Source organism: Parasteatoda tepidariorum, chromosome 9 (assembly GCF_982258835.1).
Source record: "Parasteatoda tepidariorum strain Cologne lab strain chromosome 9, Ptep-v5.0, whole genome shotgun sequence".
Classification (NCBI taxonomy): Eukaryota; Metazoa; Arthropoda; class Arachnida; order Araneae; family Theridiidae; genus Parasteatoda; species Parasteatoda tepidariorum.
Window position 1 is genome coordinate 88294842 of NC_141763.1, and position 25819 is coordinate 88320660.

General features: G+C 29.2%; 1 protein-coding gene across 1 annotated transcript in view; it reads left to right on the forward strand.

The window, feature by feature from the left end:
- The window catches only part of LOC107455159 (uncharacterized), a 29081-nt gene extending 3324 nt beyond the window's left edge, over window positions 1-25757 (forward strand). Inside the window, exons 2-5 of the mRNA XM_016072629.5 lie at window positions 1574-1635; window positions 10648-10758; window positions 24214-24243; window positions 25579-25757. Of these exons, the coding sequence (XP_015928115.1) occupies window positions 1574-1635; window positions 10648-10758; window positions 24214-24243; window positions 25579-25638 (263 nt within the window). The 3' untranslated portion in view covers window positions 25639-25757. The remainder of the gene's footprint in view (window positions 1-1573; window positions 1636-10647; window positions 10759-24213; window positions 24244-25578) is intronic.
- The last annotated feature ends 62 nt before the right edge of the window (window positions 25758-25819 follow it).

Consider the following 25819-nt stretch of genomic DNA (forward strand, 5'->3'; position numbering starts at 1 on the left):
TTACTCAAATTATTTATTTCCTGAATTTTATCATGCAGAAACATGACAAAGTCTCATCATCTTTATATGTAATAACGCTTTCATAGCGAAGGGCGAGATAACTCGTCTTCCAGGAATATTCGCTGCCCGCTAGAGACAAGATAACTCGTCCTCTACACAAAGTTTTTTAATATTATAGTAGCGTTTCCAGCGACTTATTCACCAACATTTGTAATAGATTATTATTTTCATTTTATTATTTTAACACAAGTAAAAAGAGAAAATTGTTATTGATTACAATTGATTATTATTTTTTAAAGTTAAATATACAAGTATTAAAGAAATTTGCTTTTTGTTTCAATTTTAGCGTGGAAGGTAACAGAAAGACGTGCTTTTGCTGCAATGAAAGTGTTAATGAAATAAATAGCTGTATTTTGATCTAAAATTTAAAAAAATATATATTGTAGAATTGAAGTGGTAGCTAACACTAGAAATTTTCAAATCTGTCTGATTATAAATACGCAGTAACTTTCCGTCACAAAAGTACTTTTTTATAATAGATCGGCAACAGAGAACTGAAAACTAATATATATTAAGATATTATCCTTTTTCCTTTTTAAAGTAAATAAAATAGTTGAGAGTTTTAATTCTTAACAAAGATTTCTCTTTCTTGAAAAAATAAAAATAACCTGATTTGATTTTATACTGACTTATTTTTTATTGATTTTTGAGTGACAAAGAATAATCTGTGTTGGTATTAAAAACTTTAACTTTGCATTTATTCCCTAGCTTCCAGTAATAATGTGTAAGTTTCAAATTAAATTCTGAAAAGTATATGTTGTGGTGTATATTTCATTAAAAATTAATTTCGAACTTTTTATTCCTTAAACTACTTTATTTCTCTAGCCTCAAAAATGTATCAGTTACAGGGTTATATTAATTTCCCACGATTTCTTAAGTGATTAAGCTGTAGCCAAATTATTTAAAATTTGATATTATTAATGCGGGGTTGGCTTTGTTTTGGGGCATTTCATCTTTCAATAAATCGCCAACCAACTTCTCATGTACTTAAGTGTCGTTAGAAACAATTCAGTCACTGCTTATTTAAAACTCTTGGCGTTGCGATTGGGGATTTTTTCTCCCGTCTTAACATGTTGAAGGACATGGGGTCACCGGTGACCAGCACCGAGTTAACATAATATAACAAGACAAAACTTTTGGGTCCTGTTGCTTTCTTTAGATGAATCCTTTAAAACATATTTATATTTCATTTTTAAAGAATTGACCTTGAACTTTGAACTTCTCAATAGGGGAGAGAAAAAAATTTTAGGAACTCAAACTTGCACAATATTCATTTTTCATAACCTATTTCAATAGCAGGAAATATAAAACCAACCAAAAATACAACTATCAAATATCAGATTTTTGTCTTATTTTAAAAATAATGACTCTCTCTTAAAAGGCGTTTTCCATTGCTTCAAAATTGGGCATGGACAGAATTTTATGATAGACTCAATATTTTTATACGTTGGAATATTATTAAAACTTGAATTACGTGTAATCTTAATGATATTGATAATTATTTTTTTTTTAGATTTGACAAAACCGCAGCTTGAAAAATTCATGGATTGTGGAAAAGAAGGTTTCTCATCCGAAGTAAGTTATCTTTTCCACTTTATTATTATTATTATTATTATTACAGACTATAATATCATTAAAACGTGTGAGACTTTATTTTTTAATGAAGATAATAAATCTGTGAATGAACAAAACAAAAATATGAGACAAACCAATTACTCGAAATTTTAAATTTTTATAAAATTTTCAGTTTCAAATGTTTTTGTTTTTCCAGTAAATACTATTATTATTATGCTAATTTATTGCTGGATATTATTGATGCAATTCTGTCTTACGCTTTTTAAATTAAACTAAACGAATAACAGCAAAGCAATTAAATCCGTTTTGTCAACAAATAATTTATTCATAATTTTCTGTTAATGTGTTATTAATTTACCTTATTTCATAAGTACTAGTAATTTCATAAGTTAATAATTTCCTTACAAACAAACAAAAACAGGCTCATTTATTCAGGTTCTTTAAAATTTTGTTGTTTAACAATGTTTGCGTCTTCTCAACTAACAATTTATATTTAATTTTCAGCAATTTTTTTTTGCAAACCTACTTTATCACTACTATTTATCTATACACTTTTCCTAACACTTCAAAAAATAGTTTCATAAATTAATAATTTCATAACAAACAAAACAAAAAACTGATTAATTTATTATTCAGTTTCTTAGAAATGTCTTGTTTTCAATGTTTAAGTCTTCTCAACAAACAATTTCAATCAATTCTCAACAAGCAAACAATTAATAGTCGTAAACTCAAAAATTGGGTCGACTTTTCAACGACGGTTACAAAATAAAATATAAAAATCCATGTATAATAAACCGTGGTTGCTATGGGGATAGAGCACACGCCTCCCAATCAGGTGACCCGGAATTGAATCCCACCATTGGCTGGTCGATACGAATTCCACGACCAGTTTGCACTGAGCACGGTGCTGACGTGAAATATCCTAAGTGGTATTACGTGTTACAAGTCCCTTAGCCACCAGGCTAACCGTGGGAGGTTTTCGTGATTTTCCTCTCCCTGTAACGATTTTTTCCTCTTCATGTTGGTTAGTCCCATCATAAAAATTCTCCCGAAGGCAAATCTCTTCCAAAACTTGATCCAGGAGTTCCCTTGTCTTCTGGATTGGGTTTAAAATGACAAGGCTATGGAGTTGAACATTAGTAGTCGTAAACTCAAAAATTGGGTCGGTTGTTCAACGACGATTATAAAATAAAAGAAAAAGAATCCCTATATAAAACCTGTTTAATCACACAGTTCACGTAGTTTCAAAACATAATATTAACTTTCCACTTTGTATCTTACGGTTGAGAAATTTTGAATCAATCATTAATAAATGATGATTAACTAACTTACTTTAATTTCATTATGAAATTCTGCCTTTGCTTTGACGAAAACCGTTATCCAATCACTACAGAAATTAATTAACTGTAAGTTAAAAAATAGTAGCCGTATATTCATTCCCTTAAGAAATTTCGCTGAATATTAAAAAAATTATGTTAACAGCATATATATTTAACAACATTCAAAAGTACAACATCATAAATAATATTCCATTATATGCAACGATTGTTTATTTTTTACTGAAATACTAATAATTATTCTGAATATTGCTCGATATCTATAGGTGCATACTAGTATGGTCGTTGAGAGAAAACTCTTTTAGCGGTGGCAACTTATTTATAACTTATAATTATATTTAACATTAAATTAAATATTAAAAGTAATATGTTATTATAACTTATAAATCTTATTTTTAAAAGTTAATTCTTAAATTGTTTTGCTTACCAAATAAATCAATAATCTAAAAATACTAGTGGGCTGCGCCCCCTGCTCGCTAACGCTCGCAAACCAAGTTCGCTTCGCTCGTTACTAACTTAGGCACATTGCAAATGCACAAAATTCTAAGAATTCAAAACAATCATTCAAATCCATATAAAAAACTTTTTTTTTAAAAAAATTACATCTTTTTTAGTAAATACTAAGTCATTAAAATAAATTTGAATTCAAATAAATGACATGTAATTCGTTAAACCTATTAGAAATGTGCTATAGTATAATTCGTAATATAAATCAAAAATCGTCAAATAAATTCGTAATATATAAATTCGTGAAAAAAAGCGCTTTCGACAAAATACTGAAATAGAGATCTATCGACAAAGACTACTCACTTCTGCCTAGCTTAATAGTATGAGATTGTCGCAGCTGATGCTCTCTGGTTATTTCAGTTTCCGTTTTTAAAGGCGCTATATGTTGAGTCACCTCAGCTAGATTTGGCATGTGACATTTTTAGCGGCAATCATTGGTCGATTCGCAGTGTAAGAGAAATAGTAACGTTAACAAAACAAAGCAAACGTTGCCACCGGCGGAAAAGAAATACAGACGAAATTTGGGAGCCACGTAAGAGAATTATATATATTAGATGTAAGACACATTAATTAGACAATTACGTTTTTAGTTGCTTAAAAAGTGCAGCTTAATTTTTAGAAAATTCTTAATACCTTAAGCCTGAGGTATCCAAACTTTTTCTAAGTTTCGACACCCCTATGAAATATCAAATTGTTGGCAAAATATTAAAAAAAAAATAGATAGTTCACTGTGCAAATACTTGATTATCTTTCAGAAATTTGTCACTGAAAATCATTGTCACTGAAAATATTCCTCCTGTAAATGTCACAAGATTTAACAATCTTTTAAGTCTCTGAAATTAAAAATTTAATATAAAATTACAATTGTCACTACACATAAATAAGTCAGACAAACAGGGGTTGGACAAAATTATGGAAACACATCGATAAAAACTCTCTGCAAACAATCTTTCCTTTAGCAACAAACATTTTGGAAGATCGTAGTAAAACTGTTGGAGCAATTCGAAAGATTGCGCCAATGGAGCTTGGAGCTTTTAGAAAAAGTGTCTTTTTTACCCATGTAAATTTTACATTGATCAAAATGAGCTTAGAAAGAAAAAAGGCTTTTTTACTTTTTGATTCCTCTATAATTTCAAAAGCATTCGTATATTGCATTCGTTTAGAATAATTTCAAAATAGCTGGCTTTAAAGATAGAAAGAAGCTATCGAATTCCTCTCCTTATTTTGGTTGATCCGAGTTATTTTGCAGGAGTGAAATGATATTTTTAGAGCTTACAGCACTATCAAATTGTGCCAGCTGTTTTGCCTTATAAAATTTTTCAAAACACTTTCTCCTAAAATAAAGATTGTTTTTCTGGATTTCATATAGAAACGTTTCCATATTGTTGCGTCCAGTCCTAGTATGTATAAATTCTTAATAGTAGACGATGATCAGTTTGAAATTCTATTCCTCTTACTGAACTGCCATTTCTTAATCACTTCGGAAAATCACCCTCAAAAAGTTGGCAAGTATAAGTTAAATCAAAATGACTAGAGAAACTAAGAAACTGATACCAAAATTTCTAAAAGAACATTCACTTCTTAACATTTTTTAAAAAATATATATTTTTGTTGGAGAATCTCAGCGAGGGTTCTAAGAATATGAATTTAAATAAAGCAGTTTTTAAATATTGGTATGAAAAAATTTCTACCTGTTTTTAATTTCTTTCTTCTTAAATTAAGCATGTTCGAAATAGTGTAAATAATTTCCTTTCCTTTACAAGTATAATTTTTTACGTTTTGATAAAAATAACTGCCCTGAAAACTTTTAATAAGACCCTCGTGGTAATTAATTAAACACCTCAAAATCATTTGAATGGAACATTTTCGCTCCTTTTATGCAGTTGGTTGTTCTAATAATTTGATAAATTATGTTTGTTGCGGCAAAAAAACGATTGGCACTTGCATTATCATCAGACAAAGAGCTTCACTTTCTTTACAAAATATAATGTTTGCATTTCAATAATAATTCAGTTTCAATAATAATTCAAAATTTCAAAAAGAATTGTTCTAAAACCCGTACAATTCTTAATTAGGCACATCAAAATCAATTTAGTTGAGATATTTTCTCTATTGTTTATTTTTCTAATGTTCTTCTAAGAATAATTGTGCTCGTTTTCTAAGAAGCTTCTACTTAAGAAGCTTCTACTCAAATAACGAATAGCATTCGTAAAGTCTCAAGCATTTAATCTTCCACACTAAAATAGAGTATTCACCATGGTTTTCTCAGTATTTATTCTAATTCCCATCATTATGGATGGAATAACGTTCTTAGTAATTACAGTTAAGAAGTAATGGGATTCTCTTTAGTAAAAGGAAGCCCTGCGCTGTCTACCAGACTGGTTCTTCTTTTAAGCATATCGAATTCGATCCAAACAATAATAAACAGCGCCCCAATTTTGTCTGGATTCTAAACCATATAAGAAATTTATGTCGTATAGAAATAGAACTATAGCGTTCTATGTCGTAGCATGAAGTAAAACCCATTTAGAATATTACGGAGCCTAGTATTCCTCAATTTACACTAAAAGGTTTATTTGTTAAATGGCTTCTAAAAATCGTTTGCTATCTTTAGAACAACTTCCTGTAAGTTGAATCGCAAGAGTTTTAGCAGAATTTTCCACCAGGAGAAACATTAATTAAAATAATTCAAAAATCATGTCGAAATATTCTCTCGCATTTCGTTTTTCCATTTGATTAAATTCCTTTTAAGCAGTGTTTGTTGTCTATAAATCAACTAAGAAACGTCTAAAGTTGCTTCGAAAGGGGTTTACAGCATAATTTTTCTCTAAGTGTTGCAACCAGGGAAAACATACATTAAAATTTTTCAAAAATCGAAAATAAACATTCTCTTGTGTATCTGAGTACACATTTTTTCACATAAACATTGGAAACTTTCAATAGGAATTTCAATAAATAAATTAAATATAAATAGCAAGGCAAATTTAATTAATAGTATGAGACTTGCTTTTTTACTTAAATTAATGATAAAAATTTTGATTATTTAAGCGCTTTGTTAAAATACTTAAATTCAAAGTGTGTATACCATTCTAGTGTTCTCTTATTAGTTTCAATTTTTTTTAAAAACAAATAATGCTACATCTGATAAACAAGCGTATAAATTACCACTTTTATTTAGGGAATGCCGTTTAATTATTGACCACATTTAAATAACTATTATTTAATATTCTTATTTTAATGCATCTACCAGAAAATAGGCTGACGCGCTGCAGTAGCAATTATTTTCGGGTACCAAATTCAGATTTAGCAGGTATATCTCAGACGACTAAAAACATAAGAAGATATAAAAACTCAATTCATTTTTATTGATTGAATAGTTACTACTACCGTAACATACAATGCATACAAAATAAAAATGTAGTAACTTTTGATCTAATGATCGGATCTTCACGTTCCCAAGATTCAATTTTAATTATCTGGGGGTGACTTGAAAATTTCTAATTAATTAATGCAGACGATATGTTAAAATACTAAATCAGATACAAAAATGTACTTTCTCTTAATAAACATACCTTTTTTTTCTATGGATTCGGATTTCTGACCTCTAAAATAGGAATAGCTGCAATCTAGGTAATATGGTCCTAATATTTATTTCAGGAGAGAGGACCAAAATTAGGCTTTTTAAGCAAACTGAAAAATTTCTGTACACAATTATAAAATTTGTATATCCAAAGATAATTCCACACAAAAAATAACTTTTAGTAAATATTTATTATTTTTTATTATTTTATTTAATAATAGTCGGAAAAAATTAGAATTGTAAGGTTCTGCATCATACATCATTCTTCTGCATCATTTTAACGAATGTAATTTTACCTATCAAAATATAAAATTTAATCGAAATCGGTCGAGTAGTTCATGAGAAATCGAATTTCAAAATAGTCGTATTTTTAAAATTCGATTTCTCAGGTACTATTCGAATGATTTTGCTCAGATTTTGTATTTTGCCATCTAGAATTCTTCACTCGAAGCCACCACTAAACGTTTCAAAACAAAACTCTTTGATTATAGACTTACCACATAATATCTAGAAGACACTGAGAAAAGCCGTGACTAAACAATGAAACGTAAAATTTTAACATTTAAAGTGGAAAGTAGTTTATTGGTGAAAATTTCTTAGAGAAGCCTTTTGAATGCCAAGAGTTGTTGTTATCGTCGTAGGCCATTAAGGCAAGGGTGCGATTGTTCTTGTTTTCCAGTGGCGCCATCTATGGCCAAGAATTTGACTTTTGCCCCACCCATACGTCACACCCGTTTAGAGGACGGACCTTACTATACATCCATTCATTCGTCCTCAGATCGTATTTTTGACCTGAACCTGAGAACGATCAATCTCCAATTCAGTACCCTCAGAGGTGTAATTTGTTATGGGAACATGGAGGACTTTGTGCCCCGACAGATTCGACGTGCACCGGTCACTATTGACTACACGGGAAGTATTCGCCCGGTTGGATTTGAACTCCCATTCTCACGAACGCGAGTCCAATGCCCTGCCAACCTGGCTAGCCCGGCCATGGAAAAAGTTAATGTTCACATAACCTAGGTAATCTGTGGAATAATCTTGATTCCGCACATTAGCGCACTACTGTTAATCAGATAATTATCTAGCCATAATGTGCAGATTAGCAGGGTTTCAAGCCTTAGCGGTAAAAAAATAACTGCTTAGTGGTCCGCATGGTATTTTTTACTACAAGTTTCGAACGAATACTCGAACTAATTATCTAGTGTTAATTTTTTCTAATTCCATCGTATTCCAAGAACATTTTTATACGCACCACTGAAATTTCAAGTTTTTAAAAATCTCATAACTTTTACGCAAGCAAAATAAAAATGCAAAGTCGAACAACCAAAACAGTGACTTTGTTAGCAATTTTTTAATGTAGAGAGATAAAAACTGTATTTAATTTCAAACATTTAATTCTTCGAATTCTTTTCGATGAATGACTAAAATATTACATTAATAATAGAATTCTAGGGAACTTTGCCGTTCACCAACATCCATTATAGATATGAACACATTTTCAGTTTCTTGACGATATTGGAGAGATTTTGCATAGAGTTTGTCTTTCGTCAACCATAACGCTAACCCTATTTTCTACCCCTTAGCGTCACGCAGATTTTTGGGAAATTTGTGAGCATGCTCCTTGGAGTTAAAATAGCTTTAACATTAGTTATGGAGGAAATCGTAAGGCTTTCCAAAATCTCTCCTATGTCATTACATCAAAATTAAAAACTATGCCAATCAAAGATCTTATAATATTTTATTTTACAGATTTAGTTTCTGATTCTATTGAGATAAAACTTAAAATCAAATCGTTTTGCTTCGTTACCATGGCAACTTCATGTTCAGTTTCGTGTTACGAAATTTCTGTGTAGTTTTTGGTTACTTAAACTCGTCCAATGCTTTACGCCAAAGATATTTTATTTAGTAATAAAGATAATTCCTAATTGTATTTAACAATTATATTAATCAATTTAATCGCATAAGTTGACAGGTTACAAATGAACGTAAAGCTAATTATAAAAACAAATATAAATTATTTACTGTTTAATATTCTTAAAAATATTAATAAGTTATTTTCCGTTTTAAATAGATATTTTCAAAATGTTTTTATGAGTCTAAACAATTATTATTAGTTCATATTATTATGGGTTTATACTGTTGTATGTTCATATTATTATGAGGCTATATAATGAATTTAAAAAATTCAGTGTTAGTGTACCTTTTATTCTTTAAATAAATAAGATACAAACGCTTTTCATAGTTGTTGATATGTTGGTTAAAAAACTATTTTTTTTTGTAGTAGCAACAATAGTAATGAGTTAAAAATATAAATCTCAATTTTTAATGTTGAATTTAATCTGTTTTACACACAGTATCAAATCAGTTTTTAAATATTTGTATGTAAAATCTATTAATTAGATCTTTCCTGCTTTTAAGTGTTAGCAAACTAATTTTCGACTTGTAAAAACACTTTTTTGCTAATTATCATTTTCTGAAATATTTTTCAACAGTTTTAAAAAAGGGAAACTATAACTTAAACAAAAGATTTTCAGACCTAAAATAATTATATTTCGTTACAATTTTCTTAACTATTATTGTCTGAGATGCTCAATTATTGGGTGGTCCCTAAAGTTTTTGTCTGTTTTCGATAGGCGAAGCTCCCAAATGTCCACTAAAAATATTCAAGTGGTAACAAACAACTTATCAACTCAATTTGAAATTTTCCTAATTTCGCAACCACTTCAATTTATGCTAATTATCATGCATCAGGCTTCTACATATGCAATCAGTTTCCGAACCTTTATTGCCGATTTTCAATAGGCGAAGCTCTCAAATGTTTACTTGAAATATCCAAGTGGTTGCAAACTACTTAAAGCAATTTGAAACTTTCCTAATTTTCCAGCTATTTCAATTTATGATAATTATCATCTAGCATGTATCGGGTTTCTACATATGCTATCAGTTTTCGAATCTTTATTGTCGATTTTCAATAGGCGAAGCTCTCAAATGTCCACTAAAAATATTCAAGTGGTAAAAAACTACTTATCAATGCAATCCATTACATCCATTTTTATCTAAAGTGGTAGCAATATTGATATAGATGCGTCGTATTTTAGGTTTAATTTCATTTTTTAAACCTAAAATAAAACTGATCTTTGATTGGGCTTTTTTTTTTTTTAATAAAATAGAGTTTTAAAATTATGGATCGTTTCAGATAATATATGCTTTTTGAAGTGCGTTTTTCCTAGCAATAACAAAATTTCAATCAGATTAATAATTGTAAAAATATATAATTGTATAAAAAAATCACAATTTTCTCAAATTTTTCAAAATTGTCTCAAATCACGCGATTTCGTGGCGAAATTATTCTCAAAATTAACCAAATGAAACTCAAGAATTGCTGAATCGGTCAAGAGTTTTATTTCTGAGAGTGGGAGTCTTGAGAATGGGTGCTTATTTTCAAGAGCCCGAAACATGTCAACCTTACACACTTTCATAGTTTTTTGAAGCAAAATGAAGATTTTGCATTGTTAAGTATATTTTTCACATTCGTTTATCGCCAATATATTCTCTAGTGATGCTTAAAACAACCATTTTTTATAGGCATCCAGTGGATGGAGTACGTGCAAGGAAGATGTCCTCGGATATACAGATCTCAATGGAACAGATACTCACGCCATTATATTCATGTGTGAACAAAACAAAACAAGAGCTGTGAGTATATGCTCAGTGTTAACTTTCTAATGTGTACTTCATTGAAGCTAGTTGCCCATTGCGAGAGGATCGGTACATACTCCTGTCGATACTACAGTATTATTGATTTATTAACTACTTGCTGAATACCCATTCGTCATAGGGGTTAAAATAAGGAATCAATAACACTTGAGGAGCCGTGGAAGCTCAGGGGATACAGAGTTCGCAGTTTTCCCCTCCCTGCGATTTCCAGTTTTCCCCACAATGCCTCCAAGTTTAATCTTTAAAAAATATACTGAGATAACATATTTATTCACTTTATTGCTTTAATGTTTTTAAGATAAAAATCTGCATAAAATAATTATTAAAATTAGGTAAAAATTATTTTGGAAAATAATTTTCCAACCTTACCGTTAAAACAACTTTATCGTTAAAATTTACTTGGGCATCTGAGCGTAAAAATGCTCATTTTACAGAGATGCCAACCTGCTCCGGACAGCAAATAAATATTTTAAAGTAGTTGTTTATCAATTGTGTTTCTTGGTTTAATGAATTCAATTTAGTAGATTTTTATTCACCACTATTTCTAAATAACTCGTAGACTTATGTAATTCACCACTTTATAGTAGTTATGTCATGCTATACCTTTTAAAAAGCAAGCGAAAATAGTCAAATAGTTGCAAAATTTAGTTTGTAGTTATTAACCGTTTTTTAATTATTTTAGCGTGTCCGGAGCAGTTGGCATCTCTACATTTATCACAAAACTATCGTAACTATTTTGACATGCAACGGTAGCACTAATGAAAGCGAAATTACAGAAAGTGCAAAATGATTTTGATTTCAATTCAGGCCGGGAAATTTCCCAGCAAAAATTATGAAGAAAAGGGAAACTAGTGGCGCCATCTCTTAGCAGTATTCAAAAATACAAAAATAATCGCAAGATTTAAAGAGATGTATAAGTAGCGACGAATTCAATTTCAATAATGCAATTTTTCTCTTCGTCGCATGGTATGCGACGGCGAGCATGCGCACACAAAGACGCCGGACGTATGACATATGATGGCGACAGAGTTAAAAACATTTCAGACGTAATGTTTAAGCATAAATTTGGCTGCCATCTTAAATAATTTGGGAAAGTTGGCTAATCTGGAATAGGAAAGTGAGTTCTTGAGGGCTTCATGTTAGCCATTTTAGTTTCTGAGTAAAAAATGGAACTAGTTTAGAGCTATAAGAAGTTGACGACAGTGACTAATTTATTATACATTCTGAAAAACGCTTCACGAAGAGAAAAATGTTAATGACCTCATTTGTTGACAGAATCTGTTTTTATGAGTCATACATTTTACCGCGCGTCTGTTGTAAATTGAAAAATAGTAATAATGAATTTATTCAGGAAATTGGAACAAAAAAAAGAAGAAAAAAGAATGAGGAAGTATTTTTATTCTTTCGGAAACAAACAAACAATCGATTAAACTTATCAGTTTAATTACGAAAAACCCTTGACGGACGAAACACTTTAAATGGTTGCTTAACCCCTTTAGGCTTGATATAAAAGAGTCTTTGATATTACTTTAAAGAGGTAGCTAACTTATGAAAAATAAGCACTCTTTGAAACACTCATATTTCTGGGATCGAATTCATATTTCTGGCTTCGACGCTTGATATCTTTAAAAAAAAAAAAAAAAAAAAAACATTTTCATTTCGTTTATCATGGTGTGTGGAAACGTCATAACTTACTTTATAAAACTAAATTAGAAGTTAACTTTATGAAATTTTAATCAGTCTTCAGAAACCATTCTTTAATTTTTCCAGTTTGTGGGTACCTGGGGTTAGAAGAGGTTGAACTTTCGCGCTTCTTGCGTTGAAGTTTTTGTAGCGGTAGTGAATGAAATACCAACTGAATTGACATTCTCTTATAAAATTTTTGTTTATTTGCTAATACGCTATTTATGGTCTATACACATTTTGATTATCAGAATTTATCAAATTTGTATTTATATGCGTTGGGATAATGAAATTTATTTTAATCAAATTGATTAGATTAAAAATAAAATTTTAGCCTAAATTTTTCTACTGTTTTAGAATTAAAAAAATATTAATAACGCACAGTCCGCCATTCTTCTATTCATCTGGGAAAAGCGCTCAGGCTCCCAGATACATTTTGATGATGATGATCTTCTATTCATCTATTCTTTAAAAGCAGATAAGAAATAGGGTAGAAATTTGTTTAAATTTGTTGGAACTTCTATGGTAATGAGTAGAAAGAATATCCTAAATATATGTGTGACTTTTATGTATAATTTTATGAGCGACTCTATTCATTTGAATTATAATTAACCCCACCAATGTCAAACTATTTAATATAGAAATTTATTAAACTTTTATGTATAATTTTATGAACGACTATATTCATTCGAATTCTTTATTCTACAGCACCTATCTCACAACTCTTAATAGAAAAATCGATACAAAAACTTATTAAACTCTTATGTATGATTTTATGAACGACTATATTCATTCGAACTCTTTATTCTACAGGACCTATCTCAAAACTCTTAATAGAAAAATCGAAACAAAAATTTATTAAACTCTTATGTATCATTTTATGAACGACTATATTCATTCGAACTCTTTATTCTACAGCACCTATCTCACAACTCTTAATAGGAAAATCGATACAAAAACTTATTAAACTCTTATGTATGATTTTATGAACGACTATATTCATTCGAACTCTTTATTCTACAGGACCTATCTCAAAACTCTTAATAGAAAAATCGAAACAAAAATTTATTAAACTCTTATGTATCATTTTATGAACGACTATATTCATTCGAACTCTTTATTCTACAGCACCTATCTCAAAACTCTTAATAGAAAAATCGATACAAAAATTTATTAAACTCTTATGTATCATTTTATGAACGACTATATTCATTCGAACTCTTTATTCTACAGCACCTATCTCAAAACTCTTAATAGAAAAATCGAAACAAAAATGTATTAAACTCTTATGTATCATTTTATGAACGACTATATTCATTCGAACTCTATTCTACAGCACCTATCTCAAAACTCTTAATAGAAAAATCGGAACAAAAATTTATTAAACTCTTATGTATCATTTTATGAACGACTATATTCATTCGAACTCTTTATTCTACAGCACCTATCTCAGAACTCTTAATAGAAAAATCGATACAAAAATTTCTTAAACTCTTATGTATGATTTTATGAACGACTATATTCATTCGAACTCTTTATTCTACAGGACCTATCTCAAAACTCTTAATAGAAAAATCGAAACAAAAATTTATTAAACTCTTATGTATGATTTCATGAACGACTATATTCATTCGAACTCTTTATTCTACAGCACCTATCTCAAAACTCTTAATAGAAAAATCGATACAAAAATTTATTAAACTCTTATGTATCATTTTATGAACGACTATATTCATTCGAACTCTTTATTCTACAGTACCTATCTCAAAATTCTTAATAGAAAAATCGATACAAAAATTTATTAAACTCTTATGTATCATTTTATGAACGACAATATTCATTCGAACTCTTTATTCTACAGTACCTATCTCAAAATTCTTAATAGAAAAATCGATGCAAAAATTTACTAAACTCTTATGTATCATTTTAAGAACGACTATATTCATTCGAACTCTTTATTCTACAGTACCTATCTCAAAATTCTTAATAGAAAAATCGATACAAAAATTTATTAAACTCTTATGTATCATTTTATGAACGACTATATTCATTCGAACTCTTTTTTCTACAGTACCTATCTCAAAATTCTTAATACAGAAATTGATACAGAAGTTTGTTAAACTTTTATGTATAATTTTATGAAAGACTATATTCATTCGAAATCTTATATCCTATAGCATCAATCTCAAAATTTGACTTAATTTATTATTTTTCATAGTTATATTTTGAAAGTTTAAAATTCGTAGAATGAAAAATAAAAAAAATAAATAATAATTTATTAGATTGTCTATTTATCTAAGTCTTCGTTTTAGCCAAAGGAAAATAATAAATTTTTTTCGCAAAATTTGAATTTTCCTGGAAATAATATTTACCAGAGTTCAGTGGACTTCAAGAACGTTCCATGATATAAAGACACAGTTGAGCAGCTTCCTAGGTACAAAATTAACTCGGAGAAAAAATTATCAGACACTTGTAAATAATGTTCCGACAGACCACTTAAAGGTTTCAACACGCATGAAAACACAATATTACTCGGTTGAGTGGCAACAGTTTAGAATAAACAGTAAATGAATAAATCATTGTGATATGGCATAATTCCGTTCGAAGACATAAACTGAATGCAAATATTTATTGGATTAAGATGAAAGATATCATATTCATTTCACACCTGCCTGTTACAGATGCCTTAAATATTTTTAAAATATCGTCCAATATCTTTTAAGCTTTTAATACTATTTTATTAAATAAGTGAAATTCTAAAACATAGCATACTAGCGTAGAAAATTTTCTAAACAAAATTATTTTTAATTTAAATTAGGTAGTATGAAAAGTTAACGTAAAAATTCATAAAATATTCATAATTCCCTCCGGAGTTTCGAAGCGTTATAGTAAAAAAACGAAGACGAATATAGCAAAAAAGAACATATGAAATTATTCCGAAAGTATTCAAGTTTTAATTTAAGCAGTTGCCGGTAGATGGCAGTAACATGTACCACTGAACCAGTTGTAGTAAAGAAAAATGGCGTTTACAGGCGGAGGGAATTATGAATAACCATGTATATTGAAACCGTTAGCTGAAATAGATATACTACAGTCGGACCTCTATTTCATGAAGTCGCTAAATCCCGATAAAAAGTTCGTTATATGGAAAATTCGTTAAATAGAAAATCACCTTTTGAAATGCTTAAACAACACGAAACAGGTTTCAAATTCATAAACATTGGACAAAATTAAATAGCAATTGATACACCTTTATCTTGTAAACTAGTGTCTACTATTTATTTCATAAATCTTAGCCATAAAAGAAATTTACATGTAAAGCAAGAATACAGCAAAACATAATCCAGTGTTACACTATCATGCTACATACATTTTCAACTAAAAATAGCTAAATTTATTTACTAAATTATAGCTGCATTAATTATAAAAGTATGTTTAAGCAAACTTTCATGCCACGTGCTTTCTTAAGTTGAATTGCTACTGATAAAATTCGTTAATTATGTCTGAGTATTCGCTTGAATTGCAAACAAAAAGAGAAATGGATTTTACTGCTTTCTCAAAAATTTTAAAGTCATTGCAATGTCATTTCTCACATAAAATGCGTAAACAAGTTTGAAATGTTCTGAAATATTTTTGGGAAATAGGGAAAGTGGATTTCAAAGAAAAGTTCGTTAAATAGAAAATTCACTTCGCTATTTGGAAGTTATTTTACGAAGAAATTTCCAAAATGTTCTTGGTTCCTTGAAAAAAATCGGAAGATGGAGAAATTCGCGAAATGGAGGTTCGTTAATTAGAAGTCCGACTGTAGTTAGTTCCAAATTCTATTGAAATTATTTTTTTTTTCTTTTTTGAATTGAGCTCTCATAATTTAAACAGGTTAACAATATAATTGAATCTGTTGTGTCAGATAACAATACAAACCGGAAGACTTTTTGTGAATTATAAACTCCTCCTCAAATGTCAAATGGCATTTGTTACCTGGTAGAATAAAGTTTTAATCTTCATTCCCTTAAGAACCTACTTAAATGAGGCAATCACTTTATGTAAATATTTACGCAGTACAATCTTAATTTCCGGGTTTGATTTAACTAGATTCAGTTCAAAGCATTTAAATGTTTTTCTAATATACAAAATATATATTGGAAATAAAACTTAAGCCACTATTTTAATGGTTTAGGCCTCCTGGTTTTCCCCTGACGCAATAATCCAAACCGTCGACACTACACAGCATGGCTACGCTTGGCGTTGAATAACTATAACCTTAACTTAAAAGCATGCGCAAAGCTTTTGTTTTCCGCGCAATTAGCAACCCAGACTGTTAATTTAAACCTAGTAAGAGCGGAAGAATTAAGATTTATTCTTAAGAGGGTGCTAAACCAAGAGAGGAACTTTTTATGGCAAATTCTATTTCACTTCAATTTGTAATTTATAATTGTAAGGTTTAGGGGGAAAATAATTTTAGCTGAGCAAAGATGTTCCGAATAACAAAATAAGGTTTTCAAAAGTCAAAAAGGAAACAAGTTTTGCTGGATTACTTATTAGGACGGAGACTATTTTGAGGCAGTTACGAATTGCTTTTTTCAGTGGTAGAGTAGTGAACTAAAACAGAATTTATGTATATATACATATATATATATATATATATATATTAATAGTATTTATCATGTTAAATGTACAATGTATAAAAATAATTAGAATTTATGAAAGACAAAGAGGGAAAATTAACGCCAAAAACTAAACATTTTAACTCTGTTTCAGTAGTAGTAGTCTACTTACGTCTCACTAGATTTTCACAGGGTGGGCCCATGTTCAAGGGGTAGAGGGTTCGATCCCAGCTAGCCAAAGACTCCCCGTGTAGTTAATGGTGACTGATGCACGTTGAATCTGTTGACTCGCAAAGTCCTCCATGTTCCCATAACAAATCATACCTCTGGGGATACTGATCCAGGAGTTCCTTGTCTTCTGGATTGGGTTCAAAATTACAAGGCTAAGGAGTTGAACATTAGTAGTCGTAAACCCAAAACCTTGATCTGCTGTTCAACAACGGTTATAAAATAAAATAAAATAGGATGTTGACGACGGTCTGAGAATCATCCCTGAAGATGATCCAAAGATTCTCCAAGATGGGGCTGGGTCTCTCGCGTTGGTAACCTGACGACCTGCACTCGAACACTTTACAATAACACATTTAATGAAGACCGGTACCGTATACCCTTAGTCTCTTAACAGTCCGATAAAAGTGATCAAGTACCAGCTCACTGACAGCTGACGACAGTGATGCTTGATTTCGATGTTTGACTGGAAACAACACTATTTTATTAGTGATATTTTGAAGTGCTGTAATATAACTAAAAACGCTATGACGGTAGCGGTGATTTTTTTCGTTAACGGCGAGTGATCAATTATGCATTAATTTGATAGATATTATAAATTTTTCACTTGATCGAATATCAATACTATTTCTAATAAAAAAATTTCCAATTTTAGCTAAATATAGTTGGAAAATTTCTTCGTTAACTCCCATTAGTAGAATTTAGTCGGAATATTAATAGCGAAAAACCATTGTGAAGTGTTGCCAAAATGATCTGATAGATTAATAATAAGATTCACAAACTCGGTTGCCGAGTAGCATTCAGTAACTGACAGTAACATTTACTTAAAGTGCCTTGACCCTATCGAGGTATTAACTTACCTTAATGGAATATTGATCTCCGTAGTGTTACCTAAACCATTTTGAGTTTAGTGGTGTAGAATATATGAATTCAAATGAATGAAATTATTCGTAAAATTATTCTTGAGAGTTTTATCGCAATCAGTTTGAATTTAGTGATTTAGAACATAGTTTGCATTAATGTAGCTATAAATAAAATTATTCATAAAAGTTTCTTAAAATAATTTACTAATCGGTTTGAATTCGGTGAGAATATATGAGTTAGAATGAATGCAGTTATTCATAAAATTATTCAAAAAGTTTATTGAATTTATGCATCATTTTTCGTATTAATCAATTTGAAATTGATGACGTAGACTCTGTAAGTTCGAATGAATGTAGATATTCATATAATAGTATTCGTAAAAGCCTCCGAAGCTTTTATTATCAATTGTTATGAGTTCGATGATGTAGAATATTTCAGTTAGAAAGAGAGCAGTTATTCTTAAAATTATTTAAAAATTTTGCAAAATTTGTTTATCAATTTCTGTATTGATCATTTTGAGTTCGGTGATGAAGAAACTATGAACGGTAGTTATTCATATAAGTTTATTAAATCACTATGTCAAATATTTTGGATTTAATGATGTTGAATACATAAGAGATCAACTTAATGCAGTTATGCATATAAAATTATCCATTAGATTTTATTCAATTTCTTTGTCAATATACTAATAATTACTAATAAATTCTAATATTAATTTTTTGAAAAAAAGCTATTGTACTAATAATCAAAGTTATGGAAAAATGGCTCTATTTCATATGAAAAAAACTTTAAAAAAAATACAATACTTTTAATTGAAGCCTTGCCTTATTTAGTTTTTTTAGTAGCTACAAACTGAAGTTTAAAAATAACTAAGTACTAAAAAACAAAATTAATAATAGGTACTAATATAAATTTTAAAAAAAACTATTGTACTAATAATCAAAGTTACGGAAAAATAGTTCTTTTTCATATGAAAAGAACTTTAAAAAATGCGCAGTACTTTTAATTGAAGCCTTACCTTATTTAGTTTTTTTAATAGCTACAAATTGAAGTTTTAAAAAAAACTATGTACTAAAAAGTAAAATTAATAAAGAAATGTTACAAATTCGTTTAAGAGAATCGTAAAAAATCTCAATGCTATGATTGATGACAATGTTGCTTGATTAATTTTGATAATGTATAATTTGAAATTAAAAAAATAGGCTATCTTCTAATAAGCAAATTAAATAGAGAAATGTAACTAATTCGTTTAAAAGGAAAGTACAATTTTTGCCGCCAATGAAGCTAAATTAATTTTGGCTATAAGTACTAATTTAAATAAAGAAAATAAGCCATGTTAAAAGCACTATTAAGGAGAAATACTATTGATTCCTTTAAAATAAGAGAAGACTTTTCTGCCTAAACTTCTGTATTAAGCTTATTGAGATTGATTCTTTGGAATATGAGATTTTGAACAAATATAGTCATTCGTAAAAGTTTGATTCTGTAGAATATGAGACTTTGAACAAATATAGTCATTCATAAAAGTTTATTAAATTTATGAATTTTGAGATTGGGGGTAGAATATATTAGTTCGAATGAATGAATTTATTCATGAAAGTATGTTAAATTTCAATAAAAATCATTTTAAAATGAGAATGTCAGAGTCCGAGGAACAGCGTCGCAAGTTCTAGTTTGAATTTCAGTAAACAAAATACTTATCATCAATTAGGCATTCTCGCCGCAGTGCTTATTTAAAAGTTAAAATTCAAATGCAGTGTATAAGAAGTTATATTAACCTTTAATGTACCGTGATCAGATCGGCATAATACCTGCAACTGTTTTCTTTTACACTGCACCGAGAGGGTGTTTATTATTATTGTGCTTATTTTACAAGGGGCAGCAAAAAATGTATACTTTGTAAAAATAAAAATGTCAAATTTCTACAAATACACATAGAAAATATTTTCAAAAATTGTATTTAATGATACCAAACTCTACCCTTCAATCTCACTTTTCTAGTAATGCGAAAACAACTGAAAAATTTTAAATGTTTTAAAACTTTTAATTTAAATTAATTTATAATTTAAATTAATTTCTAATTTAAAGTAATAAAAATGTAAATTAATTTTAAAAATTTTAAATATTTCAGATTTGGATTTTCCAGAAAAAAGTACTTAATTTGACATACAAGTCTTTCTATTTTGGTTAACAAATAGCGCTATCATCGCAAAATGAAAACGGAACACAAATTGTTTAAAATGGCGATAACTCGAGTAACTCGTGAATAAATTTTATACTTTTCAGACACTTTGCATCAGCGGTTCCCAAATGGTGTTCCGCTGAGCCCAAGGGTTCCATGGAAGAATTAAACGGATGCCGACAATCAGAACCCGTTTAATTCCGTTCGGTTTCGGGAATTTTTAAACAGTTTTTTTCCTTACATTTTTTAAGCATGTCATTATATTTAGATGTAATCCATAATCAATTATTTACCTAATATTGTGGTTGCTTTTACGATATTAAAGTAAAATGCGATTGAAGAAAAATAGCACATTTTTAAAGAAAAAGGTAAATAAATAATTTCTAAAAGAACAATATGCTGAATAAACTATGAAGAGTACATTCATTTATGAAATATTGTATTAATACTTCTCATCGCGCTTTTCAAACCAAAATAAAATAACTGGATTATTAATAAGGAAATAGTAGTCATTTTCAACGTTTATGGTAATTCTTTTTAGTTTTCATTTCAACGAAAACCATTATTCGGCTTATTTCATTCATTTTCAGCTTATTATAATTCACCGAAAATAAAGTCATTACGAGTTTAAATTCACCTCCAGGACTGTGAATTCAACTCTCGGATATAGAACCTATTTTAAGATTATTAATGATAAAAGGATTTTTCTCATAAATATTTTCTATTATTAATTCTATTATATTCCTATTTTCATCTATTATATTATTAACTCATTTATCTCATTAAATATTTTTGAAATAAAGCATGCATAGTCTTTCGAAGCTTAATATGTTCACAATTGTCTTTACTTTAATCATTAAGTCGGGCTTTCGCCACAAGAATATTGATCATTTAGGGTTCCATAGCCAAAAAAATTGGGAACCGCTGCTGTATATGAGTTCACCTTATAATAAGGACGGTGATAAAATTCCTATAAGGAAAAAAATTGTGTTTAAGTGCACTGAATAGTTTCTAATTTTAGCTATTTCTACAATTTTTACATTTCTCATCAGGTAATATTGTCTCAAATTATATAGATTTAGCGTATTCCCTTCTCTGTAAACTGAGTACAAGCGAAGAGGCTTTATTCCCCCCCCCCTCCAACACCGTACAGTACGCAAAAAAAAAAAAAAAAAAACTCCTTGAATAACTTTTGATCTTAGACACGGATTTTCACTCAATAAAATCAATTTTAATGGTTTAGGGGATTTAAATATGCGAAGTAATCAGAGCTGACGATAATTTAAGTTACGAAACAAGGCACCAAAATGTGCTTTCTCTGAATAAATATACCTTTTATCGTTTTTATCGTCGAATTTGAATATCGTCGGAAGAATTGTTGAATATCGTCAGTACCAAATTTTGCAGGTTGCGGTTACCACTCAAAATAGGAGAGGTAACCGTAATCTGGAAAATATGGCTCCAATAGTTAAAGATAGAAAAGTGGTTTATCAAGTGATAGAGCGGCTGCTAACAATGAGGTTAACGGGGTTCAAATCCCAGAGATGGCTGATCAATACGAATTCCTCACCCGGTTTACTCCGACCACAGTGATAAAGTAAAGTATCTTCAATGGCAGACGGATTAATGGGTTAGAGTCCCCTTGCCGTCAGCTAACCGTAGGAGGTTTTCATAGTTTTCCTCTCTATGTAACGCAAATGCGGGTTAGTTCCATCAAAAAGTCCTCCAGGAAGGCAAATGTCTCCCAATACTTGATCCAAGTGTTCCCTTGTCTTCTGGATTGGGCTCAAAATTGTAAGGTTACGGAGTTGAACATTGGTAGTCATGAGCTCAAAATTAAGTTGACCCATCAACGACGGTTATAAAATAAAAGATAGAAAATGACCCTTTATAATAATTTCACCTTTTATTTTTTCGTATTTCGTCTTTTCGTAAGAGTCGTATAGTTAATTTTTTAATTCCCCTGAACTGTTCTACTAACTTCGTTATCATTTTGGATTTTTTTTTTTCATTAAAAATAACGAGATTGAAATTAGGATAAAATAGTTAATACATTACGATTCAAAATTTTTTCGATCATTAATAAACTATGATAAGCAATATTAAAAGACAATAAATAATTATAAAAAGTAATTTTTACGTGAAATCATATTTAAATAAACGAGGTTTATAATCGTGTTGCAAACACTTTTTGATTATCTTAATTTTTTCTGAATATATGGCGAATAAAAAGGAAATTAACTTTAAAACGCTCACATATTTGAAAGCTCTCCTGCCGAAACTATAAGGAAAGTACTTTCCATATTATGTCCATATTATTATTTACCATATTCCATAGGGAACAATCCAAATCCATAAAAAAAGGGTATGTTTGTTCAAAAAATAATAATAATAAGTTTCCCTGTCTGATTTCGTAATTTGAAATATCGTCTACTTTAATTAATTAGTGTATTTAAAGTTAAGCTTTCGTACCAATATCCTAGTATGTAATGTCTAAAATGTAATTGATTCCTAGCATGTAATGCCAAAATGATCATTACATGAAAACTTTGTAACGCGTTTACGATATTTTAATCAAATAACCATATGATGCATTTTCATTGGATAGAAATATCACATGGTACGGTCATTATATGAAGGTACGTATCCTTAATCTCTTCGAGACTGGCGAGTCATCTATGCATTCGCAGGGTGGCAACAATCAGGGTAAAAAAAAAAAAAAAGAACTGGTAGGCAAAATCTTTCTATAGCAGTTTATTTGGGGGAGGAGTAATAATAGTTTGATTTACTTAATATATCACTACTTAATTCAAATAAAAATTTATATAGTTGCACTTTGAACTAACATTAATAAGATTTGTTAGACTTAAAGTGAAAGTAAAAACAAGACTGTTAAATTATTAAAAAAATAAGCCTTGTCCAAACTTAAGCTACCGTTCGTTTTTTTCCATTCTGATTTCGTACGAATACATTTATGACTCGCACGTCCCGAAAAGGTTAACTATCATTAGTACAAAATTAATAAAAGTTATAACGATAAATCCCTATAAATATTTGATATAATTTGATATATAAAATGCCTATAAGTATTTATGCATTATTTAAAAGTATTTATGAATTATATTTTTGAGCTGTGAGTACTCAGTGATTAAGGCACTGATCTGTCATAGTGAAGAACTGGGGCTCGAACCTCTTTTGTGGCTTGCAGCCCATCCAGCGTCTGATCTATGAATCTCATCTGAGAAAGAAAGTGAAGTGAAACCAATCGTAATGCGGTTATTATAAAATTACTGAACGTTAAAAAGTCAAATTTCCTATTAAAAAAGTTATATTTACTTTTATGTTCAAATTTATCTAAAACTGTGCTTAGACAACGTATACTATAAAAATAATGAATATAGAATAACTATTTAAAATGCTATTAATTAAAATAATATTAAAATAACTATTTTAAATGCTCAATATTAAGACCTAAATTTACGAACCATCGGGAAAAAAAACTTTAAACTACACTTTATAATAACCCAAAATGAAATACGAATTTCAAAAACACGTTTGGGCATGAAGCTGTGACTGTAATCGAGCAATATGAGAGCTTAATTTTTTTCCCGTAATTGAATCGTGGAATTTTGTGAACCCAAATATGAATTATTAGATAAAAAAAGGTTTGTCATATTTTTAATGATTATTTTTTGATATTGGTGCTGTGATTTATTTAATAAAAACAAAAATGATTGAGACACAATTATTGGGTTTAGTAAGAGAAGCAAACAGATGGTAGAACCCTGAATATATAAGTTATTTTGATTGCTATTTTGTATTTGTATTATGAAATATACAATTTGATATATGTTTTTTTTTTTATTTCCATAGGTTGAAGACTGCATGAAAAAATCAGGGAAAGTAAGTTTTTACAAGAAATTTCAAATTAATAATTAAATTTAACTTTTAAGTTTTAATTTCTGTATTAGTACTTGGAAAAATATATAAATTTTATTTTTTTTCAGTAAAACATTTATTTTTTGTCGTGGGTATTGGTAATAGATATCATTAAAAACTAATGAAATTTAAATTTTTAAATTTTTTTTATTATTGTTATTTTAAAACAGTGGTATCGTTGCATTTTAAATATTTATTATATTTTTATTATTCTTGCAAAATATAAAGAAATCGAGCCGTCATCTTTAAGATGCAAACTATTATCATTACAACCACTACATGTTTAAACGTTATGTAGTTAAGCAAGCTCTTTCAAAATTGAAAGTTTTAATTTGCCAGTTTAATTAAAAAGAAATGGGTAAAGAAATTTATGATTTAATTAACTGAGAATTAATTAATTATTTTGGTAGGAAATGCGTAGTAGTAAGTTTGGTAATAAGTAAATAATTTAACAATTTTGGAAAAGTAAAAATTTAGAAATAAGTTTCTAATTGGCAAAGAAAGGGGTTAACCTACAATTATTCACATTTTTCTTTAAAATTTTCTTGTATTACTTAAAAATTGGAACCTAAATTTCTGAAACAAGTAACATAATTCGCATAGATCGGCAGTAATTAGAGTGATACTTAGTTTTACTTCACAGGTAATCCGTAGTAAAACTGTAATCTAATTTGCAGGGAATAGGCAGTAAATTTATAAATTATTTTTCAAGGAATTTAATACTAAATTTAAAAGCACTCTTGATTCTGTTTTTTTTTCATTTGGACAGAGCTTTTCAAATTTGGCAATTAATTTGGACTGCAGCCTTTCTCAAATTTGGTAGAAGATGCCCGATAATGAGTAAAATATCAAATAAATTGTTAAAACTCTTGGTAATTAAGTTGAAAATTGATTTTAAGTTTTATCCATCCATTAACAATTTCAAATATAATATACTCCTTTTAAAAATTTTCAGGTTTTGCTTTTCATTATCATATATTTAAACCTTCAATTCTAAAATAATAACCATAATTGCCGTATAGTCTGTCGATCTAGAGAACTCCTCCCCCCACAGACTTTGCAGTTGTTTTCTGCTATGGAAGCAACTAGAAAGAACACATTTTATGAATGAAAGCTTTTGATATTTTTCTTTGTTTAACTCCAGTCAATATTTGTCCTAAATGTCCTCCACACTCCTATTTGAAATAATTCAACCTTGTAACTATACTTACCGACTGTGTTCCAGACAGCTGGCGAGGAGAATTTTTTTTAGATAAACAGACTATAGGATAATCATTGACTCTTTATTTCTACTTTTAGAAAGTGAACAGGAAAGCTAGGGCGAAAATGATGGTCTGCATGATGAAAGTTCTCACTTGATGCCATATCCTCAAAAGAAATATCATATTTTTTTTCTTTTTCCTCTAATCATTCCATGTACATATCTTGTGTGTAATACGCTCATTATACAATAAAACATTTTTATATTCTTTTGTAAATCAACTGTACATAACTTGTCCTTGCGTCTTAAACAGTTCTTTGCTTTGATTCATTCCAAATT